This window comes from Falco naumanni, chromosome 7 (assembly GCF_017639655.2).
Source record: "Falco naumanni isolate bFalNau1 chromosome 7, bFalNau1.pat, whole genome shotgun sequence".
Taxonomy (NCBI): domain Eukaryota; kingdom Metazoa; phylum Chordata; class Aves; order Falconiformes; family Falconidae; genus Falco; species Falco naumanni.
In genome coordinates, this window is record NC_054060.1 from 72,706,689 (window position 1) to 72,720,692 (window position 14,004).

Below are 14,004 nucleotides of genomic sequence, written 5' to 3' on the forward strand. Positions count from 1 at the left end.
CAAACCCAATCAGAGGGGCACAGCTGATCAGATGTTCACAAGCGTAGGCAGGTGAAAACATGAATGGTTAATGGTGATTAATGCTACAGCTTCCATTTTCAAAAGGCTTGAGACACACTGATGAATTACTTCACAGTGGCAACATAAGGATTAAGCAAATAAGCACACATTGAGAAAACTTGAATGACTTGCCCAAGACCCCATAACACAGTCAGCATCGGGGTCCAAAACACAGTCTAGATTTCCCAGCCTATACCCAAATATATTAATACAATTATCTTGGTCTGGGACAACAATAGGGAGAAATACTTTTAAAGCACATTCATTTTTCATTGGTGAAGTAAATAGGAAAAAGAGAATTAAAGACCAAGAAGAAAGATTCACCTCAATAAACTAAGCACAAACACTTCACTAACAAGAAAATACGAAAAAAAAAATGTACATGGGAAACACAAGGTTGAATCAGAAAAACAAGAAAGCTAAAGCAGAGCAAATAAATGCTAAGTCAGAATTGTAACAACCAGCACACTATTGACATTAAAAACAGACAGAAAAGGGATATTTGCCCATAGTTGAAAATGCTGAGGTTTCAAGAAAAACTAACTGAACGGTTTGCCTTTTTAATGCCTCAGAAAAGGTGGAGACTGCCTGACATATCTTTCCCAGTGCAAACGAACAGGTGTTCCGCAATAATTTGATTTTATCCAGAAAACATTTTTCTGCTGAGAAAGTACTCCCGCTGAAGACTTTTTCAAATCTCTGTCAGATACACTATAAACAACTGCTTGGGATGCCCAAGTTCTAAATTTAGGGCATCTCAATGAGCCCATAATACGACGTCATAAAGCAGCATTTATGTGGCAGACATGCCAGCAGGCTCCATGAAGGAAGACCATATGATCGACTGTGGTAAGGAGTGGCAGTGAGCAAGTTGCTCCTGAGAAGGACAGCCACAATGAATTGAAGCATAAGCAGGTGACCCACTGGAGTACACAAATGCACACGCAATTCTGCATGCAGGTTTACAGATGCAATTGCAGTGACTGCCTGGTCAGACCACATATTTGGTTGGTGCAAATCACCACTCAGGCATTTGAACATGTAGATTCTGTTAAATAAAGAAGTCATGCATACAACTGTAAGCCCACAAAGTGTGCGCTTCTGAATATAAAAGTAGGTTTTCAATCTCTAAGACACCCAGAGCTTTACATCTTACACAACGTTTGCTCTCTTTGTCTAATGAGCCAAATCCCTTTTTCAAAATGACACAGTAAATATCACAAAACAAAGTAGTTTGATCATCTGTAATTTTTAGAATAAAAATACTAAGACATAAGCAGTAAACGAGGTATACAGTAAATGATAGCAAATTTTTTAAAACAGGAAAATAAAAGGAAAAAGATAAATAAGCACAGTAGTATTACATTGCAGAATACACAGGAATAAGTAATCCAGGATACCACAAGTGCAGATTTGTTCCCTGATAGTAATCATTCATTCAAAAATCCTGTTGTTAAGCTCAACTTCCACGTGTTTCAATCACACCCCTCCTGCCAGAAACTACCAAATCCAACCTCTGATGTTGACCCTCTACTCTTGACCTATCATGCTTGTTAAAATCTCAAAATATAGAGTAGATTAAAATTTACAGCTAGTTTCCTTAGAAACTATGATGTGCTGCACAAAATTCTGAGCACACCAGAATAAAACTGATTTTAAGCCATGTTCAGCAAGATTTTGGGGCAACATACTGTGGAATTTTCCTCTTTGTTTTGCATCCTTCCTTTTTATTCTTGTGGTCTTTAGATTTGGATTTTCTTGTTCTCTTTACCTGTATTTCACCTTTTTCTTTCACGCCTCTCCAACCTCTTTAAATAGGTGTTTCAAATTTCCCCATGAAAGTGACTCAGTGGCATAATTGCATTTTGAAAGGCACCTGAACTTCTGTGCATCCAGGAGGGTGGGCTATTGAGATCCAGGAGGGTGGGCTATTGAGATCCACATCTGTGGAACAGGCTGTGGGGAAGCTCCTCAATGAACTGGAAAATTCAGAATTAAACCAGCTCTTCCTCTGAGTGAGTTGGTGCCACATCTGGACAGTGAACAAACTGTTCTTTCCACGTATTGCAAGTTTCATTCTCCCAGTGAGGATTTTAATTTTAAATCTGCTGCCAGAGAAGGTGAATCATTACAGGGCTTCCACAGCTGGATATTACCAGATTCTGTAGACTTCCCTACTGCAGAGATTTCTTCTGTCTTGGCCTCTTCTCACAATTAACTCTTGTTCTGTGATCTGGCTATGACATTTTTCTCTTGCAGTCTCTACTCTAGATATCCTTTTCTCACTTCCCCTCACTATCCCTCACTTGAACTTTTAACACTTCTAAAAATCTCACAGTAGTGCTTTGTTTAATTTTTTCTGACTTTTAAATTGCTCTGTTCTCAGACACACTGGATTTTATAATGTCTCTTGCATATTTATAAATTCTGCAGAAGTAATAGAATGTTTTTGCTTGTACTTCTGTTATTTTCATAGCCTTTCCTGCTGCCGTTGAGCTTACATTTTTATCATCAGTCCTCTCCTTTCTTCTATCCAGAAATTCTGTGGGGCATGCCCAGGTTCTTACTCAAAAGTACAAGAACTTTCATCATTTAAAGAGCAGCCCTCTGATCAGCAGCCAAGTCTGACATCACAAGGGTAGGAAATACATCTCATACAGCGAGGTACAAAAGCAAGAGATGAAATGTATTGCCTTGCTCGAGTTAGCTTCTTTACACTGAAGAGCAGAAAGCCACACTTCAGTATCACAATACAAATAATTCTTGACAAATTTGCAGCAACGCATCTTTTTATTCCTATGCAATTTAAGACCAATAACATTAACCAAATATTTACTTTACTTCCAAGAATTATAAGAAGCATTCAACAACAGTAGAACTACTCACGCAAGTCTGCCTTCCGGACATTCCTCAATCTTAATATTTTTACAGTGAGCAAGTTGAAAGGAGATACTGGTCTCTGCATGACAATTTGAAAAAAGAAAAAAGATAACATTGAGATTAGTGTTATAGTCTCTAGTCACAGAGTACTGTAACCTTAAAGTTCTAACGACATAGATAAAACAAGGTTTTTAATGTTGAACCAGTATCACTTATCAAACCAACTGGAGCAGCTGGAAAAACTACACCAATTTTTGGCACAGAACACTTTTCAGGTCTGAAATAGAAGCAACAGGTTTCAAAACCACGTATGAGTTGAGAATAGGTGCTGAGAGTTTGATCTGATAAAGATCAGTTGTAACACCGCTCCATTATTATCACAATAAGCACCCCTACAGCACACGCATGGGCATCTTTGCCACTTACACACCACTGCCTGCAATAGAACAGACTGTCTCTGGGACACCAAACACCATCACAGCAGCTGTATAAGCAGAGCTAACCGACTACCATGCACCAGCAAAAGCTCCTGCACCAGCACAAGCTCCCGCACACAGCCTAAAAGGCCAGAAAGGTAGCTGACAGTGATGAGATACTTCTTGTGAAGGCTCTGATCCATCTCTCATCTTCAGCCCTGAGCCCCAGCAGAAAGCTACAAAACCCTTTCCAGAAGTGATCTTGGGAATTAACTCACAACTCCACTAGATATCAGACACCTTGGGCTCAGAGATACTAACTCTACAATACCTCCTAAGTTCCATGGCTCATACTAATAAGTCTTCATATTCCGCAGGCTATAAATTAACTCCTTCCCCATTTCACCTTGGAGACAACTACTTAACATCTTTCTCTCCTCTCCCACACAAACATCTATGTTTCATAGGTACTGTCTTTCCTTTAAAAAACAGTGTATATAGAGATACCTTTTTGCTCAACACTTGCTTAAAATTGCCATTAAGCTTTGAATATACTGATTCCATTTCAGAACAGAAACAGTCTTTGTCTGTTAGACAACAGGCTCTAGAACAGGAACTTGTCTAGTCTTGCTAGCTACACCAGCTGCTAAGAACAGATACTAACTGTACTCCTAAAGCCTCTCACTCCTGCATTCACAGACATACCATACCTTAGTAAAGTTAATACTAAGACATAGGTCCTAACACAAACACATGGCTTTCATTAGTCTGCATCTGAAGTGCCTGTATTAACCACAAGCAGCAAAAGAACGAACAAGGTACTGATGTTAACTAGTAAAATGTACCCTGCTACTATTTCCTTCATACATGCTGTACATTTTGCTGGGCCGTTTGTCTTTCCAGCTGTAGTGCAAGGCTTAGCCTGAAGTGTTTCACAACGCTCTGACAAACCATTAAGCAACTGGGACTGTGACGTGACATCAGATGCTAACACAATGTAATAAAGCAGGCCCTTGTCCTCACTGATGAAAACCTCAGCACCTCTGAAAATGCAGCAGAGATGAAGAACCACCTCCAAGAAACAGCCTAGGTAATCCCCAGCACATTCTTTTGCATTCCCTTTGGGTTGGTAAGGGGCCTGAAGATGCAGAGTTGAAGGTCAGTGAGACAGCAGCAGGAGGGTTGGAGCAGTCACTGGTATGGGCGCATTTGTTCTGCATTATCTGCCCAGACTCTAGCACAGGGCACTGTTTCATAGTGCGCTGTCTGCAAGCATTTGAGTTGTCAGCTGTGGGACATTCCAGCTGTCTCAAAGAATGTATCACACCTCTACTTGCTCTATTATCCCAAACATGGCCACAAAGGAGAACTTGGACAGACACATCTTGAAAGAAAAAAAGATGGGGGGAGGGAGGGGGAAAGAACCCAACAAAAAACCCACAGCAAAATTAGTCTCCAACCAAAAGCAGCCAAAACAGGCATCATGGCCAGACTACACAGCTGAACTGCCAGAACTACTTTCCTATATGCATTAAATAGAACAGGGTAAAACACAGAAGCACTTCTAGGCACAGAGACCAACTGCCAAAGCTTGTCTATCCTTGCCAAACCCACTGACATTTGCTACGTTTGTTGGTCCCTGCCTTCCCACCCAGTAAGTCCTAAATGTTTTTGTCCTGAGCAGTGCTATTTGAGCAGAAGTGGAGCATATCTTTACCCAGGAAGCATTCAAGAGTTCACAGCAGAAGCTACCCATTCCAGAGAAGTGCTGTAATGACTAAGCTCGATACCATTTTAAAGGAATAATCTCTGCTCAGCTCTTTGAAAACAAGCATCTTTACTTTGTGCTTTCCAATTTTGTGCATCTCAAGTGGACAGCACTATCACATGCAGCCCCAAGTGGCGCACAGGGAGGATCTCAGAAGGGTGTTTCTGTGCTCAGCTGTCCCTGTTAGCTGGATGTACCTATTAATGCAGCTCCCTCCTCAGTTGTTGCAATTCCCATTCTGGCATACCTTAATCTCCAAACATATCCAATCAACCCTCAGTGCTTCACGCTGGGTTACAGAGTCTGTTCCCCTACTAGAGGCTTGGAAGTCAGACCTCGTGGCTCCTAACTGTTAGGTGCTTTGTCATGTCTAGCTGTCAGCAACCTACTCAGTGTCACACAGAAAAACTCCAAGAGGCGTATTTTAAACTGGATAACCTGCCAGCAATAGGCATTGACTGCCACATCCTTCTCTTTAACGTGATGATGACCGTATCCCAGACGGGGTGAGTTCTGAGGCCAGAAGCCTCCCAGGTCAGTCATTATGCACACTTGGACTATCAGGTTCTGTATTTATTTCGTCTGAGACGTGATCCTCATAAACCGGAAACACAGGCCAGGCATTTTAATAATCACTGTTGAAACTACTTAAATATGAGATTGCAAATGCAGGCCTTGGTCACACTATCCTACGTCAGATAAAAGTTCAATTAAGTCCTGTGGCACACTTGCACAATCCTTACATACTGAGTACCAGGGGGGCCAACAGGAGCGTTCGCATACCTGAGTGCTCATCCATATGAGTAAGAGGTAACATAACTGGGCTCTAAAATGGCTCTGTTTCAGTAAAATTCCAAGCTTAAATCTTTTAGAGAATTTTTTTTTCCTTGAGGAGACTAAAGTGGAACACATACAACATTCCCAAGTTACATCAAGAGAAGAGGCGGTTATCAGAGTAAAACAGTGTGTCAGATCTATTTGGAGCAGAGCACTCTTCCCTGAACTTCCTCTTCAAAAGGGAATAGGAATCTCACCACTTCTTTAAAAACTATGAAGAAAACACTCAGCACTGTCAAAAAGAGTGGCTGGACTTTAAAGGCAAGATCACTGCCTCGCTTCTGGCCTGGGTCAGATATGCGGCACCTTTTAACCTCATAGAGTTTGAGCCTCAAGGGCAGGCAGGATTTCATTACATTACCATGTCCACCACCTCAAGCAAAGTCAAAAGCATAAGTAACACATTTCCTTGTACTACATGTTTTGCATATATTTCACCTATTTTAAAATATCCCATAGCTGGGTCTTAAGTCAGTAGAAGTTGCTAGGGTTGTTCCAAAACAACAGCAAATGGAGCAGCAGTGACTCAAGGCCTGCTTCTTTCCAAGAGCTACGGAGAACTTGTTTGGCTTCAGACTGCCATTTTCATGTGATTTTTCTTCTCTTCCTGTGTACAGCTCCGCAGCTAGACTTGCATGTTAGAATAAAGCCAAACCTTAGAACAGAAACCAAATTGAGCACTTCCACAGTTCAGCATGGCTTTTTCTCAAGACCACGCTAGCCTAGATTATTTTAAGATGACAAAGTGATTTGTGCAATCTAAAAAGTATTACTTTTTTGCCTGTCAGCTTAAGGGCACTACCAGTGTTTTCTCACCAAATACTGTACATATTCCCTTTAGTTTAAATGGCAACTCAAGTTTAAATCACACACACATCCCATGAGTTGCCCTGAAACTAACTGATGATAGCTATTTCCTTAACTGAGCTACTGAGTAATAAAAAGCGACTCAGATATAGCATGCTTACACTATTTATCATCATAACTACCAACTTGAATGGCCAAAAAAAAAAAAAAAAGCTCAGGTACTTTCTGATTTTTGCCTCTGAAAGCCTCAGAGTCAGGGCAGGAAGAAGGGGCCTCCTACTCCAAAGTGTATGTACTATATTCAGATTGTTTCTGCCACCCTGGATACCCTAAAAGACAAGAAGCACAAGCTAAAGCCACTGAACTGCACAGGTCTCATGCCTAAGGACCTATTAACAATGTAAAAAGCACAAAGGATGGAAAAAACCAACCAACCAACAGCTTGATCCTCTAAACACAAGCTAAGTTTACAGGACTAAAAATAACAATTTTTATGAACTTGGCATATCTTCTTAGGGCTGTGAGACTATACACAGAGGCCCAAAATAATTTCAAAAGGTACTTTTTGAAGGAAGTCTACGAAGTCTTTGCTTTACCACCGCATTTCACATTGAACAGAGAAATTGAGTGGTTCTGTGGCACAATCAGGCATCAGATACTGTCAATAACAGCAAACTTCCACGAGGCAGAACAAATTTACCACCATTTGGGATAATCTCTGTATCACTGCAATCCCCCATGTGGAACCCAAAACAAACCAGGCTGGGAAACCCCAGGCAAGGGCAAGAGTCTATGCTTCCGACTGTGGAACCCCAGAGAGCTGCAACTGACACCGGCAGCCCCAAACACATCACAAGCGTCTGAACACAGCCCCAGCCTGCTGAGGTTGCCGTTGGTCCCATTCACTGGCTCATAGCAGGTTATCTGATAGATTTTCCTCTATGCTAATACCTGCAAACATGAATATCTGCTAATTGCCCAGGGAATTTTCATTTGCCTGTGTGAAGAATTCATCCTCAGTTCAGCCTTTACAAAACACCTTGCTCTTTTTTTTTTTTTGCATTCAGAGAAGACTGGGCACTTCCTACCACTTCTTCTTCCACTGATGAGATTGGGTTTGTCAGAGGCTGAACACAACACGTTTATTTCAGTTTTACACCTGTTCTGACACTGTGTTTTTAAACACCTGTGTTTTAAACACACAGCATTGCAAGCTCTGTGACTGGTCATTACAGCACAAAGAAAGACTACAAAGAATACCAGAGCACTAGGAACAACAGAAAGACCCATTTAAACAGAGCCTTCTTATGAAGAAATAATGTATAAGACAAGCGTGACAAGGAGTCATCCAAAGAAATCAAAACATAAAAAAGGGTGGAATTAAAAAAAAATATAGGTGAAGTACAAACCAGCCCAGATACAGTGCAACACATCTCAGAAGCATCACGAGCATGACACACCAAAGGCCAGACTATGCAGAGTTTACTGAAAGCCAAGGCAGTATTTCATCTACAAAGCTGAAGCTGCAGTATTTACTGAACACTTGAAAACCTGAGCTGCAGTAGTCTTCCCCCTAGCCACTGAATTCCTAACATTTTTTCTGATGATCTACATTCAGCACTAGACAGCATTTAATGTAGGGCCAGCTAATTACTACCTACCGTTCTCACCGCTGGTGCTGAGGTGCCCGTAAAAGTCTAGGAAAAACAACACAAGGCAAAGTTAAGGAAACCAGGCTACATGTTAAACACTTATTTTAGGCTGACATTTAACAACATCTCACATTCAAAGCCATACCGAGATGTATATCCATTAATGACACTCATTAGGTGCTTTACCAACCACCAAACCCATCACAACTCTGTGCCAGCCTCTCATTTCCTTGCCACCAAGCTTTTTTAAGGAAGCACAGTAAGTAATATTGTTAGCCCTAAAACAGAGCTGGGAAATGCAGACATGCCACAAAATTCTGTAAAAGGTTAAACTAGGAGAACATCCTTCCAACCATGAGACCCGAGGAACAGCAAACTCTCTTTCCATGGATCGCCTGTACATCTCAAACAGCTTGTTCTCCTCTGTGGTCACCTTAACTGGAATATCAGACAGTTTTACCCACTTTATGCTTGTTATCAGTTTCTTTTGCTTACCTCATTTGAACTTAAATTTGATCCCATTGTGCAGCTCCAGTTGCATATAAGTCCAATTTAGAAGATACCAAGTCGTACGGCTGGCAGAAACTCTTCATGCAGATTACAGGTGGAGGAATAGAGATTTTATGACAAGGCTCTCCGACTCCACCCCTTTATTATTTCCAGTCATTAGGCAGCCTCCTCCCCACTTCCTCCAGCCTATTAGAGCATCTCAACTGAGTCAGTAGAATTAAGAGAGTTTTCTTTTCTACCTACTGTGATGTTTGGGGGGACTCAAAGCAGCCCCTTTCTGCTTTCTTGAAAATACTACCGCTAACAAAACGTTTTGCATTTATGCAGTAACTCTAACCCAATGAAAGTGCTTGTGACTAAATCACAGCCCTGAGAGTATCTCTGCCCTGCCACCATTGTACCACAGGCTAATGGAGAGGTACCTCAACAGCTTCTTTCCAAACTGTGAACACATATACCTGCAGCAGTCTTCCTCTAGCAGCACAGAGTTAAGCAAGGGAAGCGACCCCCTCGCAGTGCCACAGCTGAGGGGCTGCAGGACCCATGCTCCCCTGCAGCTACTTGGGTATCTGCGTGTTACGCTCATTGACCTTGCCATGTGCTCAGTATTCTCTGCCCGGACATTTAGCACAGATCTAGAGAAAAATGTGAATCCATGTCCAGAAATCTTGTGGCTTGATTTTAAATAAGAGGGAAGGAAGGAGCTACGAGCACTGGGTGACCCATGGAGGTGGAAGGGTGAGGCAGGACAGAGGGTTGCGCTCTCCTGCACGGGCCCAGGGAGCCCAGCAGTACACCCATTACTTCAAAGGGACCGTGCGTGCGCTTGCTCCAACAGCAAGCCCAGCAGGCACCCTGCAGGAAACATCAGGGCAGAAAACCCTCCCTGATGCCTCTTTGCTCTGGTGTGCAGTGACTCACTGCCTGTAAGTGCAGTGTAGTCACCCTAAATTAGCATGTATGTGCAGGCTGGTAGATTTTTGAGCAATGCAAGACTGGGCTTTGGCTCTGCCACACTCTTTCTGGCCTCTCTGCTTCATGACAGGAGACAGCAGGTACTCAACTCTTGCATCACAAGATTATTTTAAACTCAGTCTCATTCATATTGATGAATAATTCACACAGGTAAAGAAAGTAACCATGCAAACTGCAGTGGATGCTACCTAAACATGCTCCCCTATGCCTGGAGGCCAGTATCAAAACAATTCCGCACAGAGGAGGTGTTGCCCAAGAAACAAGACAAAAAAAAAATATTTTTTTTCCCCTCTTACACACACAAATTGTTTCCTTCTATGTTGATGTCCGTGTGATGCACGTGTGATGACTGTTCACGAGGGTCTTATGCAAAATGTGCAGTGGCACTATCTGGCAGTTTTCATCTAAAGCATTTAACAACCTTCTGCTTGTTCCATAGTCACACTTTGCACAGACTTCTCAATAGATACCGAATCAAAGAAAAATGTCTCAAATATGAACCTGCAGCATCTGAAATGCTCCTTGAAGGAACAACCAAAAGATATTTCCAATGGACATGACCACCTCTATCCCAAAGACAAAATATCTTCCTTCACTCTGTCTTTATTACTTTACATCTATGTTAAATACTTATGAACAAATTTAGGTGGAGCAGTTACACCTGAGAATCACTTATTTGTGCTCTCTCTCACAAAACTAGTCTTTCCAGCTTTTGAAAGAACGCTTCCCTGGAAAAATTCCAGTATTTAAAGTGGGAATCTGCTTTCATTAAAAAATTCTGTAAAAGGTCCTCTATCAAAGTAAAGAGGGTAGGTTATCCAGCTCAGCTTCCCCAAGTTCTCCCAGCAGGTATGTATATGCCATCCCAGCTGTTTCACAGCCAATACAAGACTCCATGACACCACATCCTCATACGCACATCACTTTTAAGATCTAGAAATGAGATATGACTTCACAGTTTAGAAAATTATTCCAGAGTCCGTCCATCTTGCCTGCTAAATGGTTTCCTGATGCTCAAATTGTTTTCCCTTTCCTGAAATAATATCATCACCAATACCCGTTTCTAAAATAATTCTTCCTGTCCTGCTTGTGACCACCACCAAGTTTTGTATCTGTCATTGCCTTCCCTTAAACACTGCCCGTCCAAGACACAGAAGGCAGCTTTGGAATACACAGTATCTTTAGAAGCTTTGTGCAAGTCAAGAATTACAACGTCAAGAGTTTTTCATTCATGCAGGAAGTTCATAACAGAACTAAGTGCTGAATGCTCGTAACACCGTAACAGTAAGTCCTTGTCAACACAGAAAATTTCACCTGTTGATGGCTTATTCACTGGTGTTTATAGGGACTGCACAATCTGCTTCAAAATAAACCTTGATATTGTAGTTTGTCCCATTGGTGCTTTACAGGTAGCACTATGTCCCTAGGATTATAGTTTCAAAAAGATTACTACTTCAAATGTTAAATATCACGCTGGGGTTTTTTTGCATTTTTCCTTAGTCCTTCCACAATTCAATAATTTCAGGCAACCATCAAGCATGCAGTAAGTACATTCACAGGTGAAGTTAGCTGAAGTCTAAAGAATCGTATATTTGCTCTTTTTAGCAATCACATTTCTAGAGTAAATAATTTAAAACTGGTAGTGATCTTCACATACATGCTGCTACTTAACACTCTTTCTTTGCTTTTTAAAGAGTAGAGAGACTGTGTCAGTGATGAGGGAACACACAGCAGCTCCTTTAAAACTCTGAGCCGTAACAAAGAAAGTAAACAGGAAGATACAATTTTTCTCTGCTCGCCATCTACTTTGTAGTGCACGTGCACATGCACTTGATTTTTTTAATCTGTGTCTTACTTAAGGCAAAGTGGAGCAAATATAAGCATCTTGCTGATGTGAGACAGTCAAAATTCATCCAAACTACCTGTTGCAAGCACTGGTTTCCCCAATGTGATACCCAGATCATTACATATCCAAGCGCAATAGGTTGCAGAGAGCTGTAACAGCTGCACCCAATATCCTACAATCACCTTACACCACTTTGTCACCTTCCGATAATCCAGAACTACAGAAACATATGACTAATGGGGGATTTCATATTACTGCAAAAGAAAAGTATCTTCGTACCATCTTTGGGATGACAATGGGAGCTGGTCATCATTTAAACACCTTGAACGTAACAAGAAGGGTAAATATCCAAAAACCTCTATAGGTGTTACAAAATGATAGGCAGATGTCACATTAGACAAGAAATACTCAGAATTAACAAATAAAGCAAATCAACATATAAACAAAAATACTGTCAGTTCTATAGTTGGGGATTTTCCCTGGCTCTAGCCTTTCAGTTTGTTTTCCTTTGTCTGTCTATTTTTTAAATGCCGTAAGCTACAAAACCCACACAGACCTCACCCTGCTGATCACACAAGAGAGAAGGCAGTCCACGTCGAATTCCAGTTATACAATGGACCTACACTCAATAATATCTGCACACAAGAAGATTTACCATGGATGAAAAGCATCACTTCCTTCCCCATGGTATCAGATTTCAGTCTCTCAAAAATTCAGTTTTGGCTAGATACCTTTTGGTCTGCCACCAATTTAAAGCAATTGTCTGCTTTATTTATATATTTTTTTTTAATATTTAAAATTTAAATAAAAATTTAAAAATCTATAAAATTTAAAAATTTATTAAAAATATTTATTTATAAAAAACAAAAATAAAATCTTACATTCACATTATTATGCTGGCATTTTATTTTCATGTTTATACATACAACACCTTCAGTACGTCTGTCCTTCCATACTCTACAATATCCTTGATTTTTTTTCTATCACAAAGTAAAAAAAAAAAAAAAAATCACATAAGATGCAAAAAAGGACTTGCTGAGAACGCATTCTTCAAGAAGGTGACAAGGGGCATAGGTTACAGAAGTCTGAAACTTTTTGTATCATCCATTCGTAAGCAGGAGAGACCTTCAGTCTGAATCGGAATTTAAATTCTGGAGAATTAAATGTGCAAAATCAGTCACTGCAGAGAGAGATCGCACTAACTGATTAGGGTGGGAGACTATATTTTTACTTAAGGCACTATTCCAATTATGAAATTTATAAAAGTGGACTTCTGCCTTCAAAAGACTACTGAGAAACTTGATTAAAATGACTCCACATGCCTTTGATATGTTTTGGAAAGAGAAAAATCTCACTCCTCCTACTCACTCACCCAAAGCAGTTGCACAGTTTTTCCACCCAAAAATCATCAGTAAAGTATTGGCCCAGCTGTTCCCAAAATATACAATTCTGCCTTCATTTTCACTGCAAAAGAATTTCAAATCCAATCCTAGTCTCAAAAAACAGTAGCTCACAACCTTTATCTCTGCCCCTCCCTGTGCTCTGTAGACCTGAGCATCCAGCAGCATCTCTCTACCTTCGCAGCAACAGTCTGAGGTTGCCTGACCTTCCCAGGTTCATCCAACACTTCAGACACTGTTCAAACAGCTTTTTCTCTTCCCTAACCCATCAGACCACAGGCATGAGGAATACTGGCACCAGCCTGTGTCAGCTGGCAGTAATTACTGGTAGCCAGTAATTCCTTCAACATAAATGTGGCAAGACACGTAGCCTAGGACCTTTACAGGGAAATCTAGAGCCAATTTAAACCTGAACCAATTCTCAGAATATCAGGAAGTCACCTTGTGTCACCAGCTAATTAAGAGGGTAACTTCATCTACAATCAGCTTGAGACATGTTTGAGTCTTAACTGAGACTATAAAGACTCACAGCTAATTGCTTACAGGACTGTGCCATTACATTTAGCAGAGCTTGTGTCACAGGTCACAAACAGGTGTTTTCAGAAAAATAAATTTTTTACCTACCCAGATCTTAAACAGAACAATTATGCCAATGCTGAATCGCTTTGAAAAATCCAGCTGGTATGTCACTGCACCTCAGCAGTGCTTAAAAAAATCTTCCTTAAAAAAATAGCACCAGTAACACTGAACGTCTTCCCTTTGATATTTTTGATTGATAGCTGGCAAGCCTCTTGAACAAAGAGCTCTTTCCCTGTCCTTTCACCATCACATCACAGGCAGGTTTCTGAGGTAC

General features: G+C 40.9%; 1 protein-coding gene across 2 annotated transcripts in view; it reads right to left on the minus strand.

Moving 5' to 3' along the window:
• Positions 1-14,004, minus strand: part of LOC121090836 (cytosolic phospholipase A2 epsilon-like) — a 43,418-nt gene that overhangs the window by 24,326 nt on the left and 5,088 nt on the right. The window contains exons 1-4 of one of the 2 annotated variants that reach the window (XM_040599578.1): positions 11,578-11,600; positions 8,916-9,007; positions 8,430-8,465; positions 2,947-3,019 (exon numbers count right to left, since the gene is read on the minus strand). In XM_040599578.1, coding sequence (XP_040455512.1) covers positions 2,947-3,019; positions 8,430-8,465; positions 8,916-8,942 — 136 coding nt within the window. In that variant the 5' untranslated portion in view covers positions 8,943-9,007; positions 11,578-11,600. Of the gene's footprint in view, positions 1-2,946; positions 3,020-8,429; positions 8,466-8,915; positions 9,117-11,577; positions 11,601-14,004 lie in introns of those variants that run through there. The other variant, XM_040599577.1, reaches the window with a different exon arrangement.